The 27,746-nt window shown below is 55.9% G+C and overlaps 2 protein-coding genes across 2 annotated transcripts; one reads left to right on the top strand and one right to left on the bottom strand.

Moving 5' to 3' along the window:
• The first annotated feature begins 7,247 nt into the window (after positions 1-7,247).
• On the top strand, positions 7,248-9,416 carry TMEM160 (transmembrane protein 160). The gene is made up of 3 exons (XM_055311113.1): positions 7,248-7,474; positions 8,520-8,612; positions 9,060-9,416. The coding sequence occupies exons 1-3, from the start codon at positions 7,267-7,269 to the stop codon at positions 9,323-9,325; spliced, it is 567 nt and encodes a 188-aa protein (XP_055167088.1). The 5' UTR covers positions 7,248-7,266; the 3' UTR covers positions 9,326-9,416.
• A 122-nt stretch (positions 9,417-9,538) lies between these two features.
• Positions 9,539-24,705, bottom strand: NPAS1 (neuronal PAS domain protein 1). The gene is made up of 11 exons (XM_055310560.1): positions 24,507-24,705; positions 23,835-24,070; positions 16,411-16,484; positions 16,057-16,146; positions 14,291-14,462; positions 12,832-12,947; positions 12,525-12,682; positions 11,906-12,012; positions 11,491-11,638; positions 10,683-10,777; positions 9,539-10,122 (listed from the first exon to the last, which is right to left on the bottom strand). Exons 1-11 carry the CDS (start codon positions 24,626-24,628, stop codon positions 9,659-9,661), a joined length of 1,782 nt encoding a protein of 593 aa, XP_055166535.1. The 5' UTR covers positions 24,629-24,705; the 3' UTR covers positions 9,539-9,658.
• Positions 24,706-27,746: the final 3,041 nt, after the last annotated feature.

Consider the following 27,746-nt stretch of genomic DNA (forward strand, 5'->3'; position numbering starts at 1 on the left):
TGAGTGGAATTTGCAGTGGGGGAAGTTGGGTAGATGAGGGGAAGTAAGCACCCAATGTGGTTTGACAGGAAATGTGTCCTGTGGTCAGCAGGTCTCAGTTCTCCTTAGGAGTGGGGGGAGCAGATGCCTGGGGCCTGTAGGGAGGAGAGCATCGTGGCTCATGTTTGGTCTGGGCAAGAGGGAAGGTCACTGTGAATGCCTGGGCAGAGAAAATCCTACAGTTGTGTCCCAGGACTTAAAGGGCAACCTAAATAAATGCTGGATCGGCGGGTCTGTGACCTGCCTTGTGATTCCTTTCCATCTGCTACAATGCCCTGCCACAAAAGTTAATCGTTTATCCCCCATTGTGGCCCCAGTTGGAACAGGGCTTGACATCTAGTCAGCTCTTTTTATTTTTTTTTAATTCATGAGAGACACAGAGAGAGGCAGAGACTTGGCAGAGGGAGAAGCAGGCTCCCTGTGGGAAGCCCAATGGGGGGACTCTATCCCAGGACCCTGGGATCATGCCCTGAGCTGAAGGCAGATGCTCAACCACTGAGCTACCCACGTACCTACCCCCATCAGCTCTTGATAAAAATATATTCCTTAAAAAAAATTTTATGGGATGTAATTGACAGCTAATATGTATGAGATATAATTGACATCTAATATTGTGTAAATTTAAGGTACAATAGGGATGCCTGGGTGGCTCAGCAATTTGGTGCCTGCCTTTGACCTGGGGGCGTAATCCCAGAGTCCCAGGGATCCAGTCCCACATCAGGCTCCCTGCAGGAGCCTGCTTCTTCCTCTGCCTGGGTCTCTGCCTCTCTCTGTGTGTCTCTCATGAATAAATAAATAAAATCTTAAAAAAAAATTTAAGGTACAACATGGTGATTTGATACACGATTATATATGCATATATAGACACAAACACATACAATTATATAGGGTGCTGCAATAGGGTTACCACTGGAGCCTTAGCCAACACCTCCATCATATCACATAATTGTCATTTCTTTTATGTAATGAAAACATATGTCCTATAAAAGAATCCCAATGCCTGGTCATCCTTCCCAGCTGCAGATACTGACTGTGTTGGTCTGGGATGAGGCTGGAGTGTTAACTTTTTTTTTTTTTTTTTTTCTGGAGTGTTAACTTTTAAAGCTCCCAGAAGGTTTGTGTAGGAGAACCACTGAGCAAATCACAAGCGTAGAGGCAACTGGCCAAACCTATGATCTGTCTCTTTAAGGAGGATTTGTTTTCTCTACCCTGACCCTTTCTGGCATTCATTTTTCTCTCCCTTCTCATCAGCCTAAACCATTCCACCAGCCAAGAATGTGAAAAATGTGTTTGAAATATTTTCAGTTCCACTTAATCCCATTTAATGCTTAGGGTTCATTGCCAGCAGCAGGCTGTTACAGCCCATTTGAACTCTCTCCCAAGTTTAGCCACCCTACAGAGCTCCCAATCTGCCTCTCCCTCCATAAAATCCAAGCTCTTCTTAGTGGGAGATGAAGGAGCAGGTAAGGAGGGGCCTGGCCCAGCAGGTCTTTTAGCCAAGATTCTAGAGGGTGATGGAACGGGTTCAGCTAGGAAGAGACATCACTAGATACTCATTTAAAATAGCCCTTGGTGGGGCATCTGGGTGTTTGGCTCTTGATTTTGGCTCAGGTCATGATCTCAGGGTCATGGGATTGAGCCCTGCGTTGGGCTCCACGCTCAGCAGGGAGTCTACTGGAGATTCTTTCCCTCTGCCCCTCCCCTTGCTCCTGTGTGCACTCTCTTTCTCAAATAAATCAATCTTAAAAAAAAAAAAAGCATACTATCCTCTGGCTCTAAGTCTTTTTTCCACTGAGCAGTCAACACCACATTCTAAAGATGAACATCAGATCATGCTACCTCCCAGCTCAAAATCTCCCACTGGCTCTCCTCACACTTAACATAAAATAGGAAGCCTTCACCATGGCCCATGAGACACCAACAACCCGATCCCCTCATCTGTCTCTGACTTCTCCTTCCTTCTCTCTTTGCTCACTTTGCTCCAACCACATGGGCCCCCTGGCTATTCCTCGTGCATGTCAAGCACACTCCTGAAGACTCCAGCTTCAGGTCTCTGCTTGGACCACTCCTCAACATCATCACCTGACAGATGACTCCTTGTCACTCAGATTGCTACTCATATGTCTCATCCCAAAAACTCAGCAGTTTAAAATAATAAATGTATATTATTGCACATAGTGTCTGTGGATCAGGAAATACCCACAGGGGTAGCTTAGCTGGGTGGTCCTGGTTCAGGGTTTCTCATGAGGTTCAGGTCAGGGCTGTGCTCATCCTAGGCCTTGACAGGGGCTGGAGGAGCCTTCCAGCAGGTTCACTCATGTGGCTGGCAAGCTGGTGCTGGCTGTTGGCTTCTCCCCAAGACTGCTCAGGTGTCCTCACAATGTGACAGCTGGCTTCCCACAGAGGGTGATCCAAAAGAGCACAGTGGAGGCGGCAACGTCTTTTATGACCCAGCCTTAGAAGTCACACATGTCACTTCTAATGGCCACACAGAGCAGTCCTGATTGGGTGAGGGAGGAGACGACACAAAATTTGAAGATAGTTGGCATCATCCTGGAGGCTGGCTGCCGTAGTCTCATGTCATTCTCTCTCTCATCAACTTGATGTATTTTCTGCGTGGATTTAACCCTTCCTGAAATGATAATTATTCCTTTGTCTCCCTTGCTCAGTGCTGTCATGTCCATAGGAGTTAGGACACATCATTTTTCTGTTTAGTTCACTGCTATATCTTTAGTGCTTTTTTTTTTTTTAAAGATTTTATTTATTTATGATAGACATAGAGAGAAAGGCAGAGACACAGGCAGAGGGAGAGGGAGAAGCAGGCTCCATGCCGGGAGCCCGACGTGGGACTCCATCCTGGGACTCCAGGATCGCGCCCTGGGCCAAAGGTAGGTGCTAAACCACTGAGCCACCCAGGGATCCCCTCTTTAGTGCTTTTTGTTTTAGTTTCAGATTAGAGAGAGAGAGGCAGGGAGGGGCAGAGGGAGAGAGAAGGAGAGAATCTTAGCAGGGGTGCGATCTCACAAATCTGAGATCATGACCTGAGCTGAAATCAAGAGTCAAACGCTTAGCACACTGAGCCACCCAGGTACTCCTATAGCCTGTGTCTTTCTTTCTTTTCTCTTTCTTTCTTTCTTTTTAATATCCTCAGTGTCTTTTTTTAAAATTTTTATTTATTTATGATAGTCACACAGAGAGAGAGAGAGAGAGAGGCAGAGACACAGGCAGAGGGAGAAGCAGGCTCCATGCACCGGGAGCCCGACGTGGGATTCGATCCCGGGTCTCCAGGATCGCGCCCTGGGCCAAAGGCAGGCGCCAAACCGCTGCGCCACCCAGGGATCCCTATCCTCAGTGTCTTAAACAGAGCTTGGTACATAGTAGATATTCAATAAATATTTGCTGAAATAATAATCGGAGAATCTGCCCTTAGGGAGTTCAGGAGACCAATAAGTGGGCTGGTTTCAGCTGTCCAGGTGAAAGATAGCAGGGGTTTGAACTAGGGAAGGAATGGAGAGAAATAAATAGCTACTGACAGGGTCACGTGTCCTCTTGCAAGTTTCTCTTTCTTTCTTTCTTTCTTTCTTTCTTCTTTCTGATTTTATTTATTTATTCATGAGAGACAGAGAGAGACAGACAGACAGACAGAGGGAGAAGCAGGCTCCATGCAGGGAGCCCGACGTGGGACCAATCCCGGGTCTTCAGGCTCACCTTCTGGGCTAAAGGCGGTGCTAAACCGCTGAGCCACCCTGGCTGCCCTATTCATTTTAAAGATTTTATTTAGGGGTACCTGGGTGGCTCAGGGATTGGGCATCTACCTTGGGCTCAGGGCATGATCCTGGGGTCCTGGGATCGGGTTCCACATCGTGGTCCCCGCAAGGACCCTGCTTCTCCCTCTGCCTGTGTCTCTGTCTCTCTCATTGTGTGTCTCTCAGAGACACAGGCAGAGGGAGAAGCAGGCTCCATGTAGGGAGCCCAATGTGGGACTCCAGGATCAGGCCCTTAGCCGAAGTCAGGTGCTCAACTGCTGAGCCACCCAGGCATCCCTTCTTTACTTAAAATAATAATAATAATAATAATAATAATTAATAATAATAATAATAATTTAGGGCAGTCCCAATGGCGCAGCGGTTTAGCGCCGCCTGCAGCCTGGGGCGTGATTCTGGAGTCCCGGGATCGAGTCCCACATCGGGCTCCCTGCATGGAGCCTGCTTCTCCCTCTGCCTATGTCTCTGCCTCTCTCTCTGTGTGTCTCTCATGAATAAATAAATAAAATCTTTAAAAAAATTTATGTATTCATTCATGAGAGACACACATTAAGAGGCAGAAACATAGAGGGAGAAGCAGGCTCCTCATGGGGAGCCTGATGCAGGACTTGATCCCCAGACCCTGGGATGACAACCAGAGCCAAAGGCAGATGCTCAAACACCAAGCCACCTGGGCGTCCACTCTTGCAAGTTTCTGATCTCTTCCTGCTATAACCCAGACTTCATAGGAAGGTGGAATGATCTTAACAGATAAGTTGAACAGGGCAGCCCCGGTGGCTCAGTGGTTTAGCGCCTGCCTTTGGCCCGGGGTGTGATCCTGGAGACCTGGAATCGAGTACCACGTCGGGCTCCCTGCATGGAGCCTGCTTCTCCCTCTGCCTGTGTCTCTGCCTCTCTCTCTCTCTCTCTCTCTCTCATAAATAAATAAAATTAAAAAAACAAACAAACAGATAAATTGAACATTGTCTGTCCCAGCATAAATCCTCTATGGCACAGGATCAGGGATTACAGGTGACTCAAGAACTAAAAGGGGTGACCTTGGAGGGTCCCCTTGCTCTGGTTGAAGTTAGGGTAGTCAGAACTTCTTTTCTGGATTCAAAAGATCTCTACACACTGTACGGCACGTTGGAAAATGTAGTTGTCATGGCTACCCAAGGAAGAAAAGGAAACATCTCATGACAGTAAATAGTTGTTTATGTTCAATTTTCTACACTCACTATAAACTTTTTTGGGCCCCAGATTCTTTCTGCAAGACTCTGATCATGTTTTATCAATTCCATACCTACTCAAAGTTCAGGTTTTGACTTAGGCACCCCTTTGCTGACTCAACATCCTGGCTGGGGTAGGTGGCCTCTCTGGGCTCCTCTAGTGTCCTGGACTTTCCCTAGGATTTACTTATTTAGCATGTTTATTGCTTATTTTCTGCCTATCCCTCTAGAATGGAAGCTCCATGAGAACAAGGAATTTCCAATCAGTGAACATGGTATATATCTCCATTTATTTAGATCTTCTTTTTTTAATATTTTATTTATTTATTCATGAGACACACACAGAAAGAGAGAGAGAGAGAGGCAGAGACACAGGCAGAGGGAGAAGCAGGCTCCATGCAGGGAGCCCAACGTGGGACTCAATCCAGGGTCTCCAGGATCAGGCCCTGGGCTGAAGGCAGCACTAAACTGCCGAGCCCCCTGGGCTGCCCAATTTAGATCTTCTTAGATGTGACTCAACAGTATTTTTTACTTTTCAGTGTAGAAATCTTGCATATCTCTTATTAAAATATTTCCTAAGTATTTTTGGTTTTGATACTATTGTAAAGGAACTTATTTTTAATCTCATTTTGCAACTATTTCCTGTAATATATAAACACAAATTGATTTTTTAAAAAAGTAGTCTCCATGCTCAGTGAGACGCCCAACACAGGGCTTGAGTCCACAACCCGAGATCAAGACCTGAGCTGAGATCAAGGCTGAGCCACCCCGGCACCCTTATTTTGAGGATTTAGTGACAGTATCTATGTAATGCAAGAGCACAGCATCTGACACAAAGTTAGTGCCCAATACACATCAAATTCTATTGCGTCACTTTTCCCTCCCTATAAAAGAGGGACTATTCTAATTCTTAACTCCTAGAGTTCCATTGAGAATTAAATAAAAATATGTACAGACTGTGCCTTGCACAATTCTTCTCACAGGAAAAGCCATTAGTAAATGTTTATTATTTACAAATTCTCCTACTTATATTGGGTTGGGGGGTATGGAGATGTATCAGTCAAGGACCCAATCCACTGAAGCTCACAGCCTATTGGCAGAAACAGGTAAGTATAGCAATCATTACCACACAATGTAAAGGGGATATATAAACCATGTGTGGAGGCAGAAGCTGACTGCAGAAATTTGCCAGTGGGATCAGAGCCATCCTGACTCAGACTTAAGTTTAAAACTAAAAGGAAACAGCAATTGTTTATAGCAGGGAAAATTGGAAGCAACCTAGAGTCTGGATCCCCTGTGGTACCTACTTATAATGCATTGGTATGAACCACTAAACTTAATGCTGCAAACGGAGGATGGGGATGGTTGCCTGGGGCACGGGGAGAGAATTACTTTTCATTAGACCCTTTTGTAACTTTTGCATCTTGAACCGTGTTCAAAGGTAATAATATATATATTTTAAAGATTTTATTTATTTATTCATGAGACACACACACACACACACACACACACACACACACACAGAGGCAGAAAGAAGCAGGCTCCATGCAGGGAGCCCCATGTGGGACTTGATTCCGGGACTCCAGGATCACGCCCTGGGCCAAAGGCAGGGGCTAAACCGCTGAGCCACCCAGGGATCTCCCCAAAGCTAATAATATTTTTTAAATAAGAAAAAAATTTAAATAAGCAATTATGCCTGGAGAAATAGTCAATGTTGCCAGGGTTCACGACTTATTGTTTTGTGAAAAAAGTTAATTTGTCAGATGGTATCTCGTTTCACATTTGCCTAGAAAAAAGACGGGTCAGGAGTACAACAAAGTATTAGTAGTAACTGTTCATCTGTGGGATTTATGTTTTATTTTCTCCTCTAGGCTCTTCGAGATTTTGGTAAGGTCCTACATTAACCAGAGTTTTGTTTTGGTTTAGTTTGGTTTATTGGCTATTAGAATTAAAGTTATTAACAAAAACTACAAATCCCGGCAGACATCGTGCCCCCAGCTTCTGAAGATCGGCCCTCTATGGGCTCAATGATCTCTGGGATTCGTAGTCCAGCAGCAAGAGCAAGGCGGGACGCGCTGTACCGGCACAGATGACAGAGGAGGAACCACCGCCCTTTTGACCAATGGACAGTGGGGGCCAGCCCTGAGTGGCGCTCGCAAAACCAATGGGTGAGCTGCCCAGGCTGAGTGACGTGTTCTCCAGCCTACGGCCAGCCCGTGGGGGCGGGGCGGTGAGCGGCGGCCGTAGTGAGAACCATGGGAGGCGGCTGGTGGTGGGCTCGGGCTGCCCGACTGGCCCGGCTCCGCTTCCGGGGGGCGCTGCTGCCGCCTCCGCGGCCCCGGAGCGGGGGCGCCCGGGGGTCCTTCGCCCCCGGCCACGGCCCCCGCGCTGGGGCTTCGCCGCCCCCCGTGTCCGAGCTGGACCGTGCGGACGCCTGGCTCCTCCGGAAGGCGCACGAGACAGGTCTGAGGCTGGGGTCGGCCCCGATGGGAGAGGGGGTCCCGGATAGCCGAGCTGCCGACGCGCGCGAGCGGGGGTTGGGGGCGGGGCTCCTGCTGGAAACTGGGCCGGGGCTCCGGAGCGAGAAGGGCTTCCGTATAAGCGCAGGGAAGCGCTTGCTGCAAGAGCGCAGTCTGTCCGCAATTCTTTGCGGGCTTGCGGATGGGACGGTGTGTGCAGTTAGCGGGGTGCAGTAGGGATCGGAGCGGTCGGTCGGGCTAGGACAGGCCGCCTTATAAAATTGCACTGCCTGGGCGAGAGGGGCGTCCGGAGAGGGCTGCGGGCAGGGGAGCTGCCAGCTAGAGGGGTCCGCGCTGGACGAGCCAGTTCAGCTTGAAGAGGCGACCACTCTGCATTAGGCGGGAGCGTGGATCCCCACCGAAGAGGGGGCGAGCTCTGGATTGGAGGGAGGAACAACCAATAAAAGAAAAGCTCTGGGCTGATTGGAGGGCCAGGTGATCCAGGCTGCCGGGGGCGGGGCCTCCCATGCGGAGAGGGTAGATGGATGGATGGAGTGGCGGGTGTGGGGTTTGTAACCCCGACTAGTCCGTGAGCGCCCCACAAGGGCCTTGAATGGATGTAAGTGACATCGAGGAAGGACAGACGCGGTAGCAGATAGTTGGCGTTGGAGGAAAACTGAAGGGGAAGCTGGAGAGAGACCGGAAGAGTTCGTCCCGGAGCGGGGATATACCTGTATGGGGCGGGGGGTGTTGACCAGGATGACCACTGGGGATCTGCCAGTCTGTCGAGGGGTATAGGTCCTGCAATTCTGGTTCTAGATTCCCCTCCACATTCTTCAGAGTGACTTGAATCTTTGGTGCTGCCGAGTTCGAGGGAGAGGGCTCAGAGATGGATGGGAGCCAGACAGTTGGGGGTGGGGGGATAAGGTTAGGTGGAGGGCCGCCAGGACTAGGCGGGGATTTAGGGTGGGATAACTGACCGGGCAGATGGGGCTAGAGGCAGGGTTTGGGCTGATACAATTTGGTCCCCCCACCCCCTCTTCCTGTAGCCTTCCTCTCCTGGTTCCGCAATGGCCTCCTGGCATCAGGCATCGGGGTCATCTCCTTCATGCAGAGTGACATGGGTCGGGAAGCTGCCTACGGTGAGTACAGACCCCCACTCTCGCCCAGTGGCCCTGGGTTGGCCGTGGGTCTTTGCCCCTCCCATCTGACTTCTCAACAAAGATGAGGGTCCCATCAGAGCCCCTCATGCTGGCCCAGCCCCAGACTGGCTCAGCTGCTACTGCCACCCCTCTGACCCTCTCAGACCAGCTCCCCACTCCTCCTTTAGTCCTGTACGCCACCTCCACCTCCTAGACATCCCCTCTGACACCTTCTTATGCCCCTGACCCCTACCTTATGTACTGACCCCTACCCTGACCTTGAGTTTGCCCCATCGGTTAACTTCATCTGGGTCTCCTGACCCACCTCGGTCCCTGGGTCATCTGGCTCCCAGACTCTAGCCTCCAGCCACCCCACTGCAGCCCCAGCCTGGGAGCTCAGGCCCTCCCTTCTGTTGACTATGGCCCCTTTGCCCTGTCTCCGCACAGGCTTCTTCCTGCTGGGCGGCCTGTGCGTGGTGTGGGGCGGCTCCTCCTACGTGGTGGGCCTGGCGGCGCTGCGAGGACCCATGCAGCTGTCACTGGGGGGCGCGGCAGCCAGCGTGGGGGCCGTGCTGGCTGTAGGCCTACTGTGGGCTTGTGCTGTCGGCCTTTACATGGGCCAACTGGAGCTGGATGTGGAACTGGTGCCCGAGGACGATGGGACAGCCGCTGCTGAAGGCCCCGATGAAGCAGGCCGGCCACCGCCAGAGTGAGCAGCTGGGCCACGGGGAATGGCCGGGTGCTGGACGGCCAGGGGGTGGCCCGAGGACCGGGACATTAAAACCTGACCCTTTGCTCGCTGCATGTTCTGAGTGGTGGTTCCTGCGACGGAGAGGGCGGGCATGGGAGCCAGCTGCGGCAGCCGGAGGTGACCAAGGAGGGTAGCAAAAAGGAGAGAGGAGCCCCAAGGCCCCTGGAGACCGAGCCACAGAGGGGGAGATGGTGTTTAATTTCCTGGGATGGCGTACAGGACTGAGCCCCATCGCAGTGCCCTCGGGGCGCCACCCGTCCCTCAGGGTCCGGCTCTGTAGGCAGCTCTGGAGTCCTCAGTCCCCCTTCCGCTGCACCCTGGCGCCTGTGGGCCCCGGGTATGACAGGCCCAGGGTCGGGTAGAAGGCCTCGGGGAGGGTGGGGCCCGGGCCCAGCCTCTGGAGGTGTGGGTACATGAGGCCCAGCTCCGCAGGGCCGTAGCGGATGGCGCCGGGGGTGCACAGGCCCCGCACAACCGGGGGCAGGAAGCTGGCATGGAGGAGAGAAGGTGGGGGGTCTCCGGGAGGCCCCAGGCCCCAGGGCCGCACCAGGTCCTGCTTCAGGGCCCCTGCCCGGATAACAGAAGTGAACTCAGGCCTCGGCAGGGCTGGGTGGCTGGATGGTTCCTCGTCCCCACTGTCCTCTGGGTCTTTAGCCTCCCCTGGGCCAGGCTCCACTTTGATGCGTTTGCCCTGGCTCCGGGGGGCCTCATCCTTGTCTAGAGGGGCAGCTTGCTTCCCTTCTCCTGGAGGCTCTGGCTCTGGAAAAGGGAGACATGAAGGGCGCTGTGTGTGTGCGTCCCCAGCCCCCACTCTTCCCAGCTGTAGAATGAAGCTGAGTTCAGTGGTCTAGACCTGTGGGTCTCAGCTGGGGCCATTTTGTCCCCTAGGGGCACATGTGACAGTCTGGAGACATATTTGGTTGCCACAACTAGGGTGGAGGGTGCTCCTGGCATCTAGTGGGTGGAGGCTGGGGATTCTGTGAAACGCCCTACAATGCACAGGACAGCCCCCAAAGCTAAGGATGATTTGGCCCTAGATATCAGTAGAGGGGAGACTGACAGACCCTGGTCTAGACCCTTGCTGTCTAACAGAACTTTCCTCGATGATGTTCCATATCTGCGTGATCCAGCTCATTAGCCACTGGCCACATGAGGCTACTGAGCCTTTGCAATGCGGCATGGGTGACCGAGAAACTGAATCTTCCATTTTTAATTGAATGTAAGTGATCACACGTGGCTAATGTGGCTTCCAGACTAGAGAGCTCATGCCCCAGAGGCCCCTTGGAGCTTCCTGGGGTGAGGTGGGAGGTGGGGCTCACCTGTGGGCTCTGGCTCTGGGCTGGATATGTCCTCACAGGCCACGCTGGCTGGAAGCTGGAAGGCATCCAGAGGGGTCTGGCCACCCTCGGCTTGGCTGGGGACAGGACAGGTGGGATAGAACCCCCACCCCATTGTACTTAGGGCTCATCACTGGGACCCCGGACTCCAACCTGGGATCTAGCCCAGCTTAGTCCTATCTCCATAGGCCAGACCTGGGCAGCCCGGCCCCCGCCCCCAGATGTCGCCATCTAGGTGTCTCCTGGGCACCTCATGCTCATCTCCCCTGAGCATCTTCCTTTCAGACCACTGCTCCCCTCAGAGGCTGGAACCCAGGCCTGGCAAAGCCAGAGATGTGGGTGGCAGCAGATGGCCACCTCCCCTCCTCTACCTGCACTGCCTGGCATTTCCCGGAGCCACCCCAGCCTCTTCCCTGGGCTCCCGGTCCTGGTCCTGTTCTTCAGACCTCCCACTTCGTGCATCTTTCCACAAAGCAGATGTGACTGTGACCCTCTCCAGCCTTAAGCCCTGCCATGGCTTCCCCGTGCCCCAGAATCAGGCCCAGACCCTCTGCCTGGGGCAGAGGCCACCTCAAAGCTGTGTCTTCACTCCTCTCTGACCTCTGCAAGCAAGGTCACACCACCTGCAGGTCTTTCCTCTCACTGTCCCCCTGTCCCCTTCCTGTTTTTCAAGCTCTCTGGGCTTGGCCTTTTTGAGAAACCCACCACCACCACTAAGCTGGGGAAAGACAGCAGAGTCTTGTGGAGGGGTTCTGAGGCCCCTGTGGGCCGGGCGGGGTACAGCCCTCACCTGAGCACATAGCTGACCCAGAGCACGTGGCGCTCCCCAGGGCTCTTCCCACTCACGGCCACGGTGGCCACGGACTGCAGCCACACGAAGCCCCCAGCCCGCTGCAGCCAGCGGTAGTAACCGGTCATCACCTGCCCCTTGTCCAGCACTGGGCCCAGCCCAGGGATGAGCCAAGACAGTCAGAGAGAGACAGATACAGAAAGAGATGGAGAGACAGGGGCACAGAGAGGGTGGCGGTAGGGAGGAGATGGACAGAGACCGAGTCAGAAGGACCAAGTGCTAACCTGGCATGGAGACCTTCTAGATTTCTAAGGGTGGGTCAGAGAGACACCACGGTCCCTTTACTCCCAACCCCATGTCTGAGCTGTGGCTCAGGGTGCAGGGCATGGGGGTGCTGGGAGGCGGGGTTTCTCACGGTCCAGGTGGCTCTGGCGGATCCTGGCTGCATCCTGTCCATGGACAAACTGGTAGCAGCTGCGACCCACGAGCTCTGAGGGCCCCAGGTCCATGTGATCGCTGACTCTGAGGACAGCGGGCGACAGAGAGAGGTGAGAAGGGGTCTGAAACCATGGGGAGGAGGAAAAAAGGCAGGGTTGGTTCTGGAATCACCAGGGTACAAAACCTGGCTCTGGGGTGGTCTGGGCCTCAGTTTAACCCTGGGTCAAATGGGTTAAATACCAGTGTCCCTCCTGGGGTGACTATGGGCATTCACCACTCCCGGGTGTGGGGTGGCCCCGGGCACTCCGAAGGCGCTCAGAGCGTGGGGACGATCTCACTATTCAATTTTCCCCACCGCACGGTGCAGGAGACGGTGGAGAGGAGAGGGGGGAGGCCGAGGGGGTGGGGAAGGGGCGGGGCTCTGCAGCAGGGGGCCCCGCAAGCCCGCCCCCAGCAAGACCACGCCCCTCCCGTAGGCCCCGCCCAGGGCCCCGCCTTCCAGTACCTCCGCCTCTCTTCCGCCCCCCCGGGGCTCCCCAGCGCCCCAGCTCTCCCGCCTGGCCCCAGCCGCCCGCCTCGGCCCCCAACCCCGGTACCTGCTCTCACAAGCAAGGATGGTGAGACCCAGGCTGAGACGGAAGACGATCATGTGTCCGTGTAGTGGCAGCTCGGCCAGTGGGGCGGGGGGCAAGGTGTGGCCCAGAGCCACAAGGCCCAGGGAGCGGGCCCGAAGGCGCCCCGTCACGTGGATGACCTGCAGGCGGCAGGCGGGGTTGGAGGAGGGGGGCCGTCACCCACAGGTGCCCGGGCACGAGGACATGGCTGGCTGGCATGCGGGAGCTCCCCCCAGGTGGGCGAGGGGACTGGGGCGCCAGGAGCCGGGGCCAGGGAGCCCACACGCACCTTGTACCCCGAGGCCTTGACGTGCAGCCCCCTCTTGGTGAGGGTGGATTTCATGCGGATGAAGAAGGAGCGCTCCTGGACCCGGGAGAAGGGAGGCGCCTCCGCGGCGCTGGCCTCTGGGAGGGGAGAGTGAGGAGGGTTATGGGGTCCTGCGGGAGAAACCACACGCCCCCCTACCCCCTGGACAGCTGGCCAGACAGCGTCATGGCCACGGCCTACGGTCATACACTGAAGTCGTATACCAACCTCCCTCTAAGTGGCAGCCAGCTGGGTCTTTCTAAAGCTCAGATACGACCCTGTCCCTCCCTGCCCTGAAACTGCCATGGCTCCCTAGGACCCTTGGGATAAAGCCCAGCTCCTCACCTCGGCCTAAAACTTGGGCAAGAACTGCCTCCCGCTGACCCCATCTCTAGCTACAAACTCCAGGACCCAGGTGAGACAGAGCCTCCTCCAGGAAGCCCTCCCTGACCTCCAGGCTGGGTGAGCCTTCCCTCTGGGGTCTCCCACTCCGGCCCTGACCACTCGGGATCATCATTCGCTAGGGACTAGTCTTCACCACCTGGACTGTCATCGTTGTGTCCCCAGCCCTTCCCAGCACAGAGCAGGGGCTCAGGGTAGAGAAACAAGACCCACAACTACAGGTTGGTCTATAAACCCCGTGACAGCCTTCTAACAGCTCACACCCAGACGAACCTGGGCCTCAGTCTTTGGTGCAACTGTAATCACACTCCCCAGTGCACCCCGTGGGTGTCACAAACATCTCCCAAGCTTGCAAGCACTGCTGAGAGCTCAGATGTTTTTGGTGTGAAGCAAACCCAATATGAGAAAATCCTACTCATAGGGAAGTTAACCTCGAGTCCCCCAACATCATAGAACTAAAAGAAACTTCCAGGGTAATCTCCCGGCACCCTCCTTCGCCAACACGGAGTGGAATATTCCACTGGAGAGAAGGCCTGGAAGCACAGATGCTGGAGCCAGACAAACCTGGGCTGGAGTCCAGATCAACCACTTACAGCTGTGTGACCTGGGGCAATTAACTTAACCTCTCTGTGCTGGGCCTCAGTTTCCACCTCTGCAAAATGAAGACAGTGATAGCTCCTGCTTGTGGGGTTGTGATTAGGATTCAATGCAGTTACACACTTAAAGGCACAGCACGCGTGAACTCCAACGAGCCGTGCATTGTTTTCTCATTGCCAAAGCTGGGTTCCATCTGGAACCCCCAGGCACCCATCCCCACTTGGTGGCCAGAGGGTCTTTCTGAAACTCAAATCCTGGGGAGCCAGGCAATCCTTGGCAGCCTAGGCAATTATAGGGAGCCGAGCCTTGTTGCTTCGGTTTAGACTCTGATTCATTTTACAAAAATGTGCTTTGCAGCTTGAAGGAGAGTGGTTTTTGTTGAAAGATGGCATGGCTGGGGTACCAGGTGTCCCTTGATCTACCCTCAGGCCCTTGGAATTACCGATCTCAGGGGTATCCGCAAGCGAGGACGAAGACGAGGAGGAGGAAGAGGAGGGCACGGAGGGCGGGGTGGGAGGCCCGGGGGTGGGGGTCCGGAGGCCCAATTGTTCCAGCACCTCCGAGTGGTCCCCGGGGTGGATGTAGTCGAAGACGCTGCTACCCGTCAGCTCCACCTGCCGGCGGAAGAGGGGACCGCAGAGGGCTGGTGAGATGCGCGCGCAGCCACTCGCCCGGGGTTTAGCCTCCGGCCCACTCGCCTAGGTTGCAGGCGCCCTTCGTGCCAGTTCTACGTTATTAGAATTTCTTTTTAACCTTTTCAAAGGAGATACACACTTAGGCTCTTCTTGTGCCTTCTCACGTCAAATCCGGTGATCATTAAGGATTTTCTGCACCTGCTTACTCCGTTAGGGAGCTGCGTGGCCGATTGTCATAGCCTCCATTTGGCCCCAAATGAACCACAGGATGTCCCAGCAGGGATGGAAATCAGGACACAAGCAGTGGAATGGTTTTCGAACTCTTTAGAGAGTTAGAGCTTTTTAATCAGACTGCCTACCATTCAATTCACCCGTAAATCTCTCAAAGCAGTCCTCCTTTGTACCACACCTCCCCCAGTCCAGGTCCCCATCACTCCCACCCCCACCCCAGCTGTGTTCCTGCCCCCAGAGTCCTCCCTATTCTTTTGGCCTTTAGTTTCCATTCAAATACCCCTGCTAAGTTACTTCTCTGACCATGGCCCCCCTCCTCTCAGAAACCTTCCAGATGGGGTGCAGCGGTTTGGCACCTGCCTTTGGCCCAGGGCGTGATCCTGGAGACCCGGGATCGAATCCCACATCAGGCTCCCGGTGCATGGACCCTGCTTCTCCCTCTGCCTATGTCTCTGCCTCTCTCTCTTTCTCTGTGGCTATCATAAATAAATAAAAATTAAAAAAAAAAAAAAAAACTCCCAGAGCTCCCACTGCCCCGGGCTTGAGATCGAGTGCTTCCCTCTGTCCCTCCTCCCTCTGAACTCCTCATCAAACCCTTCCCTCCACCAGCTGCAAGTCTGTCCTCCCCTCTACCTCCCTCCCTTCCCCTTGTCCACATTCCCCTACTTGCAGGGTCTTCTTCCCCCAGGCCTCTCCAACAACTCACCGAAAAGGTGCTCACAAAGGCCAAAACCAAGTGCTGGCTTTTCTAAATTTCCCATTTGCTCAAACCTTTGCAAAAGTGATGAGAAGATAGCGATTTGTCCTGAATGGGTTGGGAAGGCCTAAGATGCCACCAGGAGCCAGGCCCCCCAGGGATGGGGGTTCTCAGTTTCTGCCTGCCTGCCTTTTACCTTTCAATGCCAGCTGCAGGAGCTGGGGCAGAAGCAGCTGGCGGAAATAAAGACAAAACGCAAGCCAGTCCACTAAAGCGCCACAGAAAATCTTCCAAAGTTGGCAAAACCCAAGCCCTTCCAATACAAATTGCAGCAATTCTTCACAATTGTTAAGAAAAAGGAAGTCTGGGTAAATATGGTGCATTTGGCAAACACTCATTGACAAACTGATCTTTCTGCTGCTCTGCCTTCTTCAAATTGACCTGTTATTTTAATAGCCACTCCCCTCTACCTGTAAGGTGGAGCTTTCTGGGGTCCCCCGGGTGCACTTGGAGGACCATGGATCCAGTTCGCTTTTCTGGCTGGGATGGTGAGGCCAGGAGAGAGAAAGAGTATGCACGGGCCCTCAGGGGACACAGTGGCTGAGCCAGTGAGCCATTCCAGGCAGCCTGCAGCGGGCCCCTTACCTGCGAGAGGCCCAGATAAATGGAGACGGTCTCGGAGATGTAGAGGAACTTCCCTTCCTGGTTCAAGGCAAACACGAAGCCATCCAGGGACTAGAGTGGGGAGAAGTAGGGAGAGGAGGGCTGGGCATCTGTCTGTCCAGCAGGCAAGTGGTAAGAGATTCTGAAATCTGGATCTCCACCTCGGATGAATTAATTGGGGTGGGGAGGGGCTTCCGTGGTCGTGGGAAAGGACAGGCAGGAGGGGCAGCCCCTGGGGATGCTCCTGGGGGGATGGATGCTGGAGAACAGGGTGCTGCTCTCTGCAGGTGGCCACCAGGTGGCAGCAAGGAGCAGCAGGCAGGGAAAGGACCTCACCTGTAAGATGTGTCCACCCAGGTGCTGCTCAAAGACTTCGGAGACCAGTGCCATGGGCCCCCGGTGGCCTGGGGCTGGGGACAGAGGGAGGGGTGAGGCCAGGGCCTGTGGGTAGGCCCCCATTTGAGCCAGGCTACAGATCTCCCTCTCTCCTCCCCAGTCCTGTAGTCATCTTAGGGTACCGGGGGCCTGGGCCCTGTATGTGTGTGTGGGGGGGACAACTTGGGCTTGTGGGGTGGGGTGGGAGGGGCGGAAAGAGGCTGAGATGCCACAGAGATAGGGAGACACCAGTGGATGCAGGGAGCCATCCATGCACTCATTCATTCAGAAAGTCTCCCTGAGCACCAGGTGTGCAGCAGGCCCTGTGCTGGGGACAAGGAGGTGCCCCAGACAGCCTACTCCTCTGCTTTGGAGGCACCCAGGCCGGGGACAAGAAACTCACAAATTATTTTATGAACCAGCATCATGAAGGATTGAAAAAGTGGTGTGAAGTAAGATCCAAAGGATGGGAATGAGACTAGAGAGAGGTACAGAGAGCCAGAGAGAGAGAGAGAGACAGAAAAAAAGAAACAGATATGGAGACACAAAGACACCAAACAGACAAGCAGATGGAGAGACATACAGAGGAAGGAAATACAGAGGAATACAGAGAGACGGGCATTGCAACTCAATAGAAAAAAAAAAACAGGGGCACCAAGCTGGCTTAGTTGGTGGAGCGGGTGACTCTTGATCTCAGGGTCATGAGTTCTACCCCTGCATAGGGTGTAGAGATGACTTAAGATCTTAAAAAAAGGATGCCTGCATGTCTCAGCGGTTGGGTGTCTGCCTTTGGCTCAGGTCATGATCCTGGGATCCAGAATTGGGCTCCCTGCATGGAGCCTGCTTCTCCCTCTTCCTGTGTCTCTGCCTCTCTGTGTGTGTCTTTCATGAATAAATAAATAAAATCTTTAAAAAAAATCTTAAAAAAACCAAACCCCAACGAGATATCACCTCACACCTACTAGGATGGCTAGAATTCAGAGAAATGTTGGGAGGATGTGGAGAAATCAGAACCCCTCTGCATTGCTGGTGAGACTGGAAAATGATGCGGCCACTCTGGAAAACAGTACGGAGGCTCCTCAATAAATCACGCATAAAATCACCTGCCACGCAACCCAGCAATTCCACTCCTAGGTATATACCCCCAAAGAACAGGTGTTCTAACAAATAGTTGTACACAGATGTTCACAGGAGCATGATTCCTAACAGCCAAAAGTGAAAACACGTCAAAGTCCATGACCTGATGGACAGATAAATAAATGTGCCATATTCATGCAATGGAATACTATTCAGCCAGGAAAATGAATGAAGCCAGGACACGTGCTCTGATGCAGCTGGACTCAGAAGACATTATGATGGGGGCACCTGGCCGGCTTAGTCGGTGGAGTGGGCAACTCATGGTATCAGGAACATGAGTTTGAGCCCCATGTTGAGCGTGGAGCCTACTTCTTTAAAAAGTGAAGACAGGGACGCCTGGATGGCTCAGTGGTTGAGCGTCTGCCTTCAGCCCAGGGTGCGACCCTGGAGATCCAGGATCAAATCCCACATCGGGCTCCCTGCAAGGAGCCTGCTTCTCCCTCTGCCTGTGTCTCTGCCTCTCTCTCTCTCTCTGTCTCTCATGAATAAATAAAAAATTTTTTTAAAAAGTGAAGACATGCAAGACACAAGAGACCACACACAGTGTGACTCTGTTTCTCTGAATTGTCCAGAGCAGGCAAATCCATAGAGATAGGAAGCAGGTTGGTGGTTGGGGGAGGGGGGTGTCTGGCAGGAGAGAGGGGGCATGGGGAGTGTCTGCTAATGTGGACTAGGTTTTTTGGGGGTGCGATGAAAATGTTCTGGAACCAGATAGAGTGGTGGTTGCACAACTCTGTGACTCTATGGTTTGCCACTGAATTGTACACCTTATTTTTATTTTATTGTTTAATTTGAGTGGGATCCATGGGGAGCCTACTGTAGAGCTTGAACTCACAACCCTGAGATCAAGACATGAGCTGAGATCAAGAGTTGGATGCATAATGGACTGAGCCACCCAGGTGCCCCTTGTACATTTTATGTTTTTTAAAGATGTTATTCATTTATTCGAGAGACACAGAAAGAGAGGCAGAGACACAGGCAGAGGGAGAAGCAGGCTCCCTGCGGAGAGCCCGACGAGACTCGATCCCAGGACCCTGGGATCATGACCTGAGCCAAAGGCAGATGCTCAACCATTGAGCCACCCAGGTGTCCCCCACCATACATTTAAAAATGCTGAATTCCATATTATATAAATTTTACTGCCATTAAAAAAAAGTTTTAAGGGGCACCTGGGTGGCTCAGTTGGCTATGCATCTGACTCCCAATTTCTGCTCAGGTCATGATCTCAGGGTGGTAAGATCGAGCTCTGCATGGGGCTCTGTGCTCAGAGGAGAGTCAGCTTCAGATTTCTCTCTTTCCCTCTCCCTCTGCTCCTCCCCTCCACCCTGCTCTCTCTTTCTCTCTCTCTAAAATGAATGTTAAAAAGTTAATATTTTTTTACTTATTCATGAGAGACACACACACACACACAGAGGCAGAGACACAGGCAGAGGGAGAAGCAGGCTCCTTGCAGGGAGCCTGACGTGGGATTTGATCCTGGGTCTCCGGGGTCACACCCTGGGCTGAAGGCGGCACTAAATCTCTGAGCCACCTGGGCTGCCCAATCTTAAAAAGCATTTTAAAAGAGATAGGGACAGACATGTGGACACAGAGAAATTCAGACAGAAACAGACGAAGACAGAGATGAAGATATGGAGAGAACAGAAAGGAGATGCCCAGAGAGACATCCAGAGAAAGACCATGACAGAAGGACACGGCAAATGAGACAGAGGGCAAAGAGGGACCCAGCCCCCTGACCCAGCAGCACCCCTTCAAACAGGAGCAGAGGTGACGAGTGGGGGTGGCTTAAGTCTGTTCCCACCCAGGACCCTCTCCCTGACCCTGCAGAGAACTGCCACCTCCCTCCCAAGGGGCCCTATGTCCAGAGAGGGGAGCCAGGGTACACAGTGACCTTGAAGGTCACCAGGTCTGGTGCCAAGCCCTCCCAGGCTGTGTGCCCTGGGCCCAGTCCCTTCACCTCTCTGTGCCTCAGTTTCCTCCTCTATCAGGTGGCTTTGCAAAGAGCGCCGACCTCACCGGCTGCTCGGGCCCAGCGCCCGCCTGGCACACCGCAGGTGCTCCCAAATGCAGAGCCGGGATTAGTATTAATAGTGTGATTACTATTGTTATTTCCAGACCATCAAAACAGCAGGCGGCCAAGCCCCGCCCCGCCCCCACCCCTCGGCTCCAGCCCCGCCCCCGCCCCGCCCCCGGCCCCCTAACGTCTTGGCCACGCCTCCTTCTCCCAAGAGCACCTCCCGCTGTTCGCACCCTTTCCCCACCCCTGGCTGGAGCTCCAGGAACAATAAATGGGGGGGGGAGGGTGATGGGGACCCCTCCCCCGAGATGCAGCGCGAACCAGCCGGGTGACAGGCAGGAACAATGCCGCCTGCTAATTGTCGCAATTTTCCCCTGTCATTTTTGCTAATTCCTTCATTTTCCCGCTCACAGGATCAGCCCAGGTCAGACTGAACGGCTGCAATTAACAGCCTTAATGGGCACGTCGGGTGGGGGTGCGCAGGGAGAGGGCTCGCTGCTCCCCGTTTGGGACGGGAGCTTTGGGGTCGGTCCCCTCACTGACTGAGGCGTCTTATCCCTCCCTCCGTTCCCCCCCTCCTCCCCCCTCCCCCTGTTCCCCCCTCTCCTGGCAAATGCCTCCACTCCTCCCACCCCCAAATTCCCCTCTTCACTGCTCCCGGATCTGCCCCCTCCTCACGCCCAAACCCCCAACCATCACTCACTCATTCAACAAACATTTGCTGGTTGCTTATTGGAGCCTGTCTGCTGAGAACTGTCCCATTTGTCATCACCAAAAGGGGACAGAGGGGACAGGGGGAGAAGGCCGCTCCCAGGGCTCCGGGAGTCTGGTCACCTCCTAATCTCAGTTGGCCCCAGAGATGTTCCCTGTCTGGGGAGAGGGAAGCCTCGCTCCCTGGGGGCAGGCCTGAGGCCTCTGCACTCACCTCCGCATGTGGTTCCCTGCTTCCACCCTCAGGACTGCCACCTCGGCCATCTCTGTCCCCCATCCGCTTGTCCCCCATCCCGCTCGGCTAACAGCCAACGTCCTAACCAAGGCCCACGAGGTCCTGCAGGACCTGGTCTCTGGCGTCCGCGCCCCCTGCCTCACCTACTCCTCTCTGGACTCCGAGGCCTGGCTGTGGCCTGCACTCAGCAAGCTGATTCCTGTCTGCCTCAGGGCCTTTGCACCTATTTCCTTAGCCTAGGGTGCTTTTCTTCCTGCTTTTTTCGGGGCCTGCTTCCTCACCTCCTCCCAGTCTCAGCTCAAAGGTCCCTTCTTTTAAGGGGCTTCTGTCAAACCTCATGCCCTCACTCTGTTCCACAGTCACCCAATAAACACTTAGCGGGCCTTTGCCCCAGGCACTGTTCTGGACTCAGGGTACAAGGTGTCAAGGGGGAGAGAGAATTAAGAAATAGTGTCGGGGCGCCTGGGTGGCTAAGTGGATTGAGTGTCTGCCTTGTGCTCAGGTCATGATCTTGGGGTCCTGGGATCGGGCCCCGCATCAGGCTCCCTGCTCAGTGGAGAACCTGCTCCTGCTTCTCCCTTGCTTGTGCTCTGTGTCAAATAAATAAATAAATAAATAAATAAATAAATAAATAAATAAATAAATAAATAAACTCTTAAAAAAAAAAGTCAGATGACAATAGGTGCTTTGGAAAGAAATAAGACAGGAAAGGGAGACAGGGAGTGCTGAGGGCAGGGGTGCTGTCAGTTTTCAGGGTGGTCAGGGGAGGCTTTCCTGAAAAGCTGACATTTGGAGGGAAGGGAGTTCCTGCAGGAGGGCACAGCAAGTGCAAAGGCCCTGAGATGGGAACATGTTTCTCTGAATAACAGCAAGGTGGCCAGTGGGGGGTGGGGGGCAGGGGGGGAGCTAAGGAGGTAAGAGGGGTAGAAAAACGAGATCAGAGGGATGGGAGGGGGGCAGAGGGCCTACCCAGAAAGGCTTGTAGACCCACCCTGGAGGTCAGGGACTTTGTCTTGTTCCCTGGGGTGTCCCCAGGACGAGGCCTGGCACAGGGAAGGTTCAGCGGCTGGTGAATGAATGATGACCCCTGATACAGGATCTGGGCTGTCTCCTCCCGGACTCAGAAGTCGGGGGCTACCGGGGCACCTCAGCACATTAGTTGTGCTGTTCTATAGACATCAGCCCGGGGCCCAGAGAGAGGTGGGGGCTGCAAGGTCTGGGGAGACCTCCGAACAGGCCAAGCCTGGAGGCTCCGAAGGTGACCCCGGAAGTCAGTCTGCATCTCAGCTGGGCCCGGGCTCGGAGGATGGGACACTGGGCAAACCAGCTTCACCTCTCTGGGGCTCAGTCTTCCACTTCTATAAAATGGGAATCAATGTTGCTTTCCTCCTGTTTTTGAGAGGATTAAGCGACTTTTGTGGTTTAGTTTTGGTTTCGGTTTGGTTTTTTTTGCGAGTTATTCCTAATAGTGCTCGTAACTGAGCAGGACAGGGGAGCACCCTCCCCTTCAGAGAGGGGGAGGCACCCTGCTTTACTGACTAGCTGACACTGTCCTCAGTTTCCCTATGGAAGCAGGCACTTGGCCTCTTCCTAGGGGCCCTGTGGAGCAGGAGAAGCCTCCAAATCCCCACTTTCGGGGGATTTAGGAAGGAGTCCACATAGTACCTCCAACACAGACCGTCCTGGCCCAGGCAGCAGGGGTGGGGGGGTAGGGGGTAGGGTGCTCCGGGGAGTAGAGGCAGGGGCATTCATCAAGTCCACGGTGGGCCACCTCACTGCCCACCTCGCAGCCGTGTCCTCAGCAGGCTCCCGTCCCCTTCCAGCGCCCATCCAGGCAGTGGAGGGGGGGAGCTGGCCGCCGGAGGGGCTCTCTGGGCGCCCCCACCCTTCCTCTCTCCCCGCGCTCGGGACAATAGACAAGATGTTTATCCCCCGCCGGCGCACAAGTTGTTCGCGGTAATGACAGTAATCAGCGGCGCTAATGCCGCATTCTCTCGGCGCCAGTCAATTCGCCTAATTACCGCCTGGGAAGCCGGATTATTTAAATTTAAATGGTGATTTATTGCGAGCTTAATCAATGCTATTTTCTCTCCCCCCTCCTCCCCTGGGACCGGGGCAGGAGGGGAATTGGAGCCCCTCCAACCTCGCCCTAAGGACACTCGTTCATCTTCGTGGGGAGTGTAGCCTGGGGTGCCCCGTCCCTGTCACCTGCGACCTCGGATTAACACGACTGTCTCCTCGTCGGGAGAGGAGCAATAATCCGTCAAACCGCGGTAATAACAGGAGCATAACACTTCTACGCATCTAGCAAGAATAAAGTTGAATTATAACAAAAGTGGGGGGCTAGCTGTGTGTACCCGTGTTATACCTCATCCTACTTGTCCATGGTGCGGATTGCATTTCTCCACTTATGTCATTATTGGGTCTTGGCTACTGGGACGTCAGGGGCTGTATCCAACTTGTTTTCTGCGGGATCCCGAGGGCTCGGGACAGTAGCAGGCACACAGTAGCTGTTTACTGAACCACAGACCCCAACAGCCCTGCAAAGTAACCACTGACCCTCAGAGTCACTACGTGGTGGTGGCACCCGCTGTGCCAGCTACATCCGGGGTGTCCACATACATTGCTGGGTCGGTTTTCATCTCAGCCCTCTGGGCGTGCGAAGGGACTCTCATCAGGATTCCCATTTCACAGACGAGGCAGAGAGGTAAGGCGGCCTGCCCCAGGTCTCATTGCTGGGGAGTGGCCCAGTGGGGACAGGAACCCAGGAGAGTCTTTCTGGAGCTGTCCATCTTACCTGCCACGTTATACTGTCTCCCTCCCGCTTTCCCAGACTGAGAATTCAGACTCCAGAGTCCTCGTGCTCCCAAGCCTCAGTGAGGGGGGTTCTTGCCCATGAGTGAATGGGGAGGCCCAGGCTAGGCCTCCATCCGTCCCGCCCTGGGAGCTGCGGCCCTTGTTTGTGATAATAACGATTCGTCTCCCTTAATAAGAATAACAGCATCGAGCAGGGGTCGGATCCCTGGTGTTGGCGACCCCTCGGTGGGCCAGAACTCATGAAATCATCCCTGCCTCGCGCGCCCGTTTTGCAGATGAAAAGACTGAGGCTTGGAGAGTCAAAGCCTCCCGGGAGGGGCGCACAAATGGTCCGGCTGACTCCCAACCGCGTGCTCCCTCCCTCTCGGCCAGGGGCCTGGGCGACGGCAGGCGGGCACCTCGCTCTCCCGCCCTCCGGCCGCCGGGGGGTGCACAGGGACCCTCGCCCCCCCGCGCCTGCGCACTCACCCAGGCCGGCCGGTGGCCCCGTGGCCCGCAGTCCCCAGGGCGGCGCCCCGAGGGCGGCGAAGCGGCGCAGGCGGAGGTAGGTGACGCTGAGGCGCACGATGGACGCCTTGTCCAGCTGGCTCGAGATGGCTCCGGGCAGCGGGAGCAGCTTGGCCAGCTCGAAGAACTCCAGGTTCTCCTTTCCGCGCCGCGAGCGCGCCGCGTTCCGGGACTTCTCCTTGCGCTGCGCCTGCAGGCTGGGCGGGCGGCGCGGAGGGGGCGTCAGCCGGGCCCGGGGCTCGCGGCGGGGCGGGGGGGGGGGGCTGCGGCCTGGGGGGGCCCCGCCCTCGGGGCCTCGGAACCCGGTGGGACGTGGGAAGTGGATTCGACACCGGAGGTGGGGGCAGAACCCGCGCGTGAATTCTTCCCGGGGCCGTGCGGACAGAACCCGGGGTGTAAATAAATTCCGGGGGGAAGGAGGAGGAGTTGGAGGGGAGAAATGAAATGTTGGGCGTGAACTCGGAGGATGGGGGGTAGGAGCAGAACACGGTGGGGGTTGTTTGTAGAACAAAGGTTGACACACTCGGGGTGAGAAATTCTAGCTCCAGAGGGCGGGGCGGCGGGCTGAGTGTGAATCCTCCCGGGCCGCCCTCGGGGGCGGGGCCACGGCCCTGGGGGCGGGGCTTTGCTCACCAGGGTCGGGGCGGGGCCTTGACCACCAGCCCCGGCAGAAAGTCCCACGGGACGCTGCGGCCGCGACCTGCCCCGCACTTGAGCTCGCCTCCGCCGCCGCCGCTGGGGTAGGGGGCCGCCATCTCCGCGGGCCCGGCTCAGAGCAGCCGGCGGGCCTCGAGACCCGCGTCTCCCGCCGCCGAAAGGAGCCGGAGGCAGCGCTCGGTGCCCGAGGGGGGCCCCCGGGAGACCTGCGAGGGAAACTGAGGTCCGTGCGGGGCTCGGGGGTCCCAGCGAGGAGCCGGGGCTGGATGGTGCCTCAGTTTCCCCTCTCTGGAGGCCCCGGGACGGAGCCGGCTGTGCTCACCCTGCCCGGCCCCAGGCGGAGCTCGGGGCGAGGACGTGCTCCGCCGCCGCCGCCGCCTCCCCCGCGCCGCCCGCCAGCGCGGCCGCCTCACGCCCGCGCCGGGCCGGCTCCCGCATACCAATAGGCGCACGCGGCGCGCATACGGATCCGACCGGCCCGCGCGCTGCGTGCCAAGCATGCCCAAGCCGGGCGGGCGGGGGGCAGGCGCCTCGCCGGGGCCCAGGCGCGCCCGGCTCCTGCCCCCAGAGCCCTCCGTCCCGGGGATCCGCTCTCCTGGCCCATCCCAGGAGTCCGTTTGCCCGCATCGGCGGTGCGCCCATTTCCCTGGCTGGGCTAAGGAGGTCAGGGTTGGGGGGGCAGAAGGCAGGGACCCCACCCCAGGCCCTGCCCGGGGACCACCCTCCGCAGACCCTTGGGGTGTGGCCATGTGTCCGGGCCGCCAAATCTCCGCAACCACAACTTCCTTCCCGAAGACCCCGGCGTGCGAGCCACAGCCCCCGACGCAGTGGCCAGAGCATCAGCCAGAGGACGCCCGCAGGATGGACCCGACACCCGGGGCCCAGGTGTCCTGGTATCTGGATCCTCCAGAACCAGCAACGTGTTCAGTTGGGTCTTCGTTCGTCCAGGACTAGGCATGAAGGATTCCCTCCCCCACCCCGCCCCCAGTAGCCAGGCCGCCCCCCCAGCCTCCCCGACCAGGTGTCCAGATGCCCTAGACCTTGGTGTCCAGGTACCCAGCCCCCTACTTCCCCAGGACCCAGACATCCGTGTGCGCCTGCCCCCAACCTCAGGATACGGGCGTCCTGATACCCTAGCCCCCAGGACACTGGAGTTCCGGCCCCCTGTCTCTGCAGGACCCAGGAGTTCTCTGTCCCCTCCTGCTTTGCCTCCCGGCGTCCCCGACCCGCAGGACCCACAGCGCCCTTACCTGGCCGCGGGGCAGGCTCCGGGCGCGGCGTGGGGCCGGCCGGGCGGCGCGGAGGGGTGGCCCCATAGACCCCGGGGCAGGCCGGGCTCGGCGGGGCGCGCGGGCCGTGGCGCTCGGTTCCCCGCGCCCACCGCGGCCTCGCAGACTTGGAGACGCGCGGACCGCGCTGGCGGGCGGGGGCGGCGTCTGCGGAGCCCCGCCCACCCAGTCTCCGCCCCCTCGGGCCGGCCCCGCGCCACCTCCCCGGTCTTTGCCGGGGTAGGGGCTTCCCCGCCGGGGACTCCCGGGCCGCCCCGGGGGGGCCGAGCCCTCTCCCCCTGCGGCCGCTTGGAGCGTCCAGCCCCCTCCCACCAGCACGAGAACCTCGGAGCCGGGGCTTCCGAGGGGGAACGTCGGAGTCTCCATACTCCTCCTGGGGGACCTAGCACCTTAGTCCCACCTAGCCGAAGTCCCACAGGAGAGCCCCGTTCTGCAGGGGCCCCTGGGTGCTGGACACCGTGTACCCGAACCCCCTGTAGGGGTGCAGACTTAGCCTTCAGTCGCGCGCCAGGAATGCGAATCCAGGCGTTGGAGACCCTCCTTTCCGAGGAGAGAATTTCAGGATGTGAGCATGCTCCCCGCGCCCTGGACAAGAAGGGGACCCCGAACCCAAGGCCCTCAGCCCCCCAACACACCTTATAAAGCCAGGCTTTGGCGTCCGGACCTGCCCTCCCTCAAGGCCAGGAACCCAGGTATCCGAAGAACTTCAGAGATCAGGATCCTGCGGTCTTATTATAGCATTTCTGTTCCTTTCAGTGCCCGCGATTCTTGGTCACAGGGCCTCGAGGAATGAAGAGGTGGACCAGACCAAGAGTGATGGCCAGCAGAGCCAAGGTTATTGAACAATAGTACGAAGCTCCCAGAGGGGGAGGGGACTGGAGAGGGTGGCTGTTGGAGTTTCTAAGTTTGGGGGTTCTTTTTTTTAATATTTTTGTTTTATGATTTTTTTTGAATTTTTATTTATGATAGGCACACAGTGAGAGAGAGGCAGAGACACAGGCAGAGGGAGAAGCAGGCTCCACGCACCGGCAGCCCGACGTGGGATTTGATCCCAGGTCTCCAGGATCGTGCCCTGGGCCAAAGGCAGGCACTAAACCGCTGCGCCACCCAGAGATCCCAGTTTGGGGGTTCTTATGAGCTCTTTTGTCCAACCATCTTAAGCAACCAGGGGTGTGCTGACTGGTGCCTATCACCGATATATTAGGTTAACGCTTACGTGCGGATGGTCTTCTGGGGCTGACATCTGGGGGCCTATGTCTTTTTTTTTTTTTTAAGATTTTTAAAAATTTGTTTATTCATGGGATCCCTGGGTGGCGCAGCGGTTTGGCGCCTGCCTTTGGCCCAGGGCGCGATCCTGGAGACTCGGGATCGAATCCCACGTCGGGCTCCCGGTGCGTGGAGCCTGCTTCTCCCTCTGCCTGTGTCTCTGCCTCTCTCTCTCTCTCTCTCATGAATAAACAGATTTTTTAAAAATTTTTATTTATTTATGATAGTCACAGAGAGAGAGAGAGGCAGAGACACAGGCAGAGGGAGAAGCAGGCTCCCTGTGGGGAGCCTGGTGCCACACTCGATCCCAGGAACCCCCGTATCATGACCTGAGCCAAAGGCAGACGCTCAACCACTGAGCCACCCAGGCAGCCCTGGGGGCTTATGTCTTAACTCCCCCTTGCTCACTCGTGATAGTGACAAAAGCTTTGTGGTTAATTGTTTTATTTTAGGACTTTTTGCAGAAGTCATTTCTGCAAAGGCTGCAAAACAGAATGTTAGTGTGGTCCTGTCTAAGCTCTAAAGCAGGATGTCAGAGCTGTTTTATCTTGGCTGTCACGACTTCCATATTTTCTTGTTGCAGACCCTGGCCCTGACCACCGAACTGTCAACTCACTCCTAACATTATCTCCTCCTCCCTACCCGCCCCGCAGGGACAGGA

The sequence above is a fragment of the Nyctereutes procyonoides genome, unplaced genomic scaffold, assembly GCF_905146905.1.
Source record: "Nyctereutes procyonoides isolate TBG_1078 unplaced genomic scaffold, NYPRO_anot_genome, whole genome shotgun sequence".
NCBI classification, from domain to species: domain Eukaryota; kingdom Metazoa; phylum Chordata; class Mammalia; order Carnivora; family Canidae; genus Nyctereutes; species Nyctereutes procyonoides.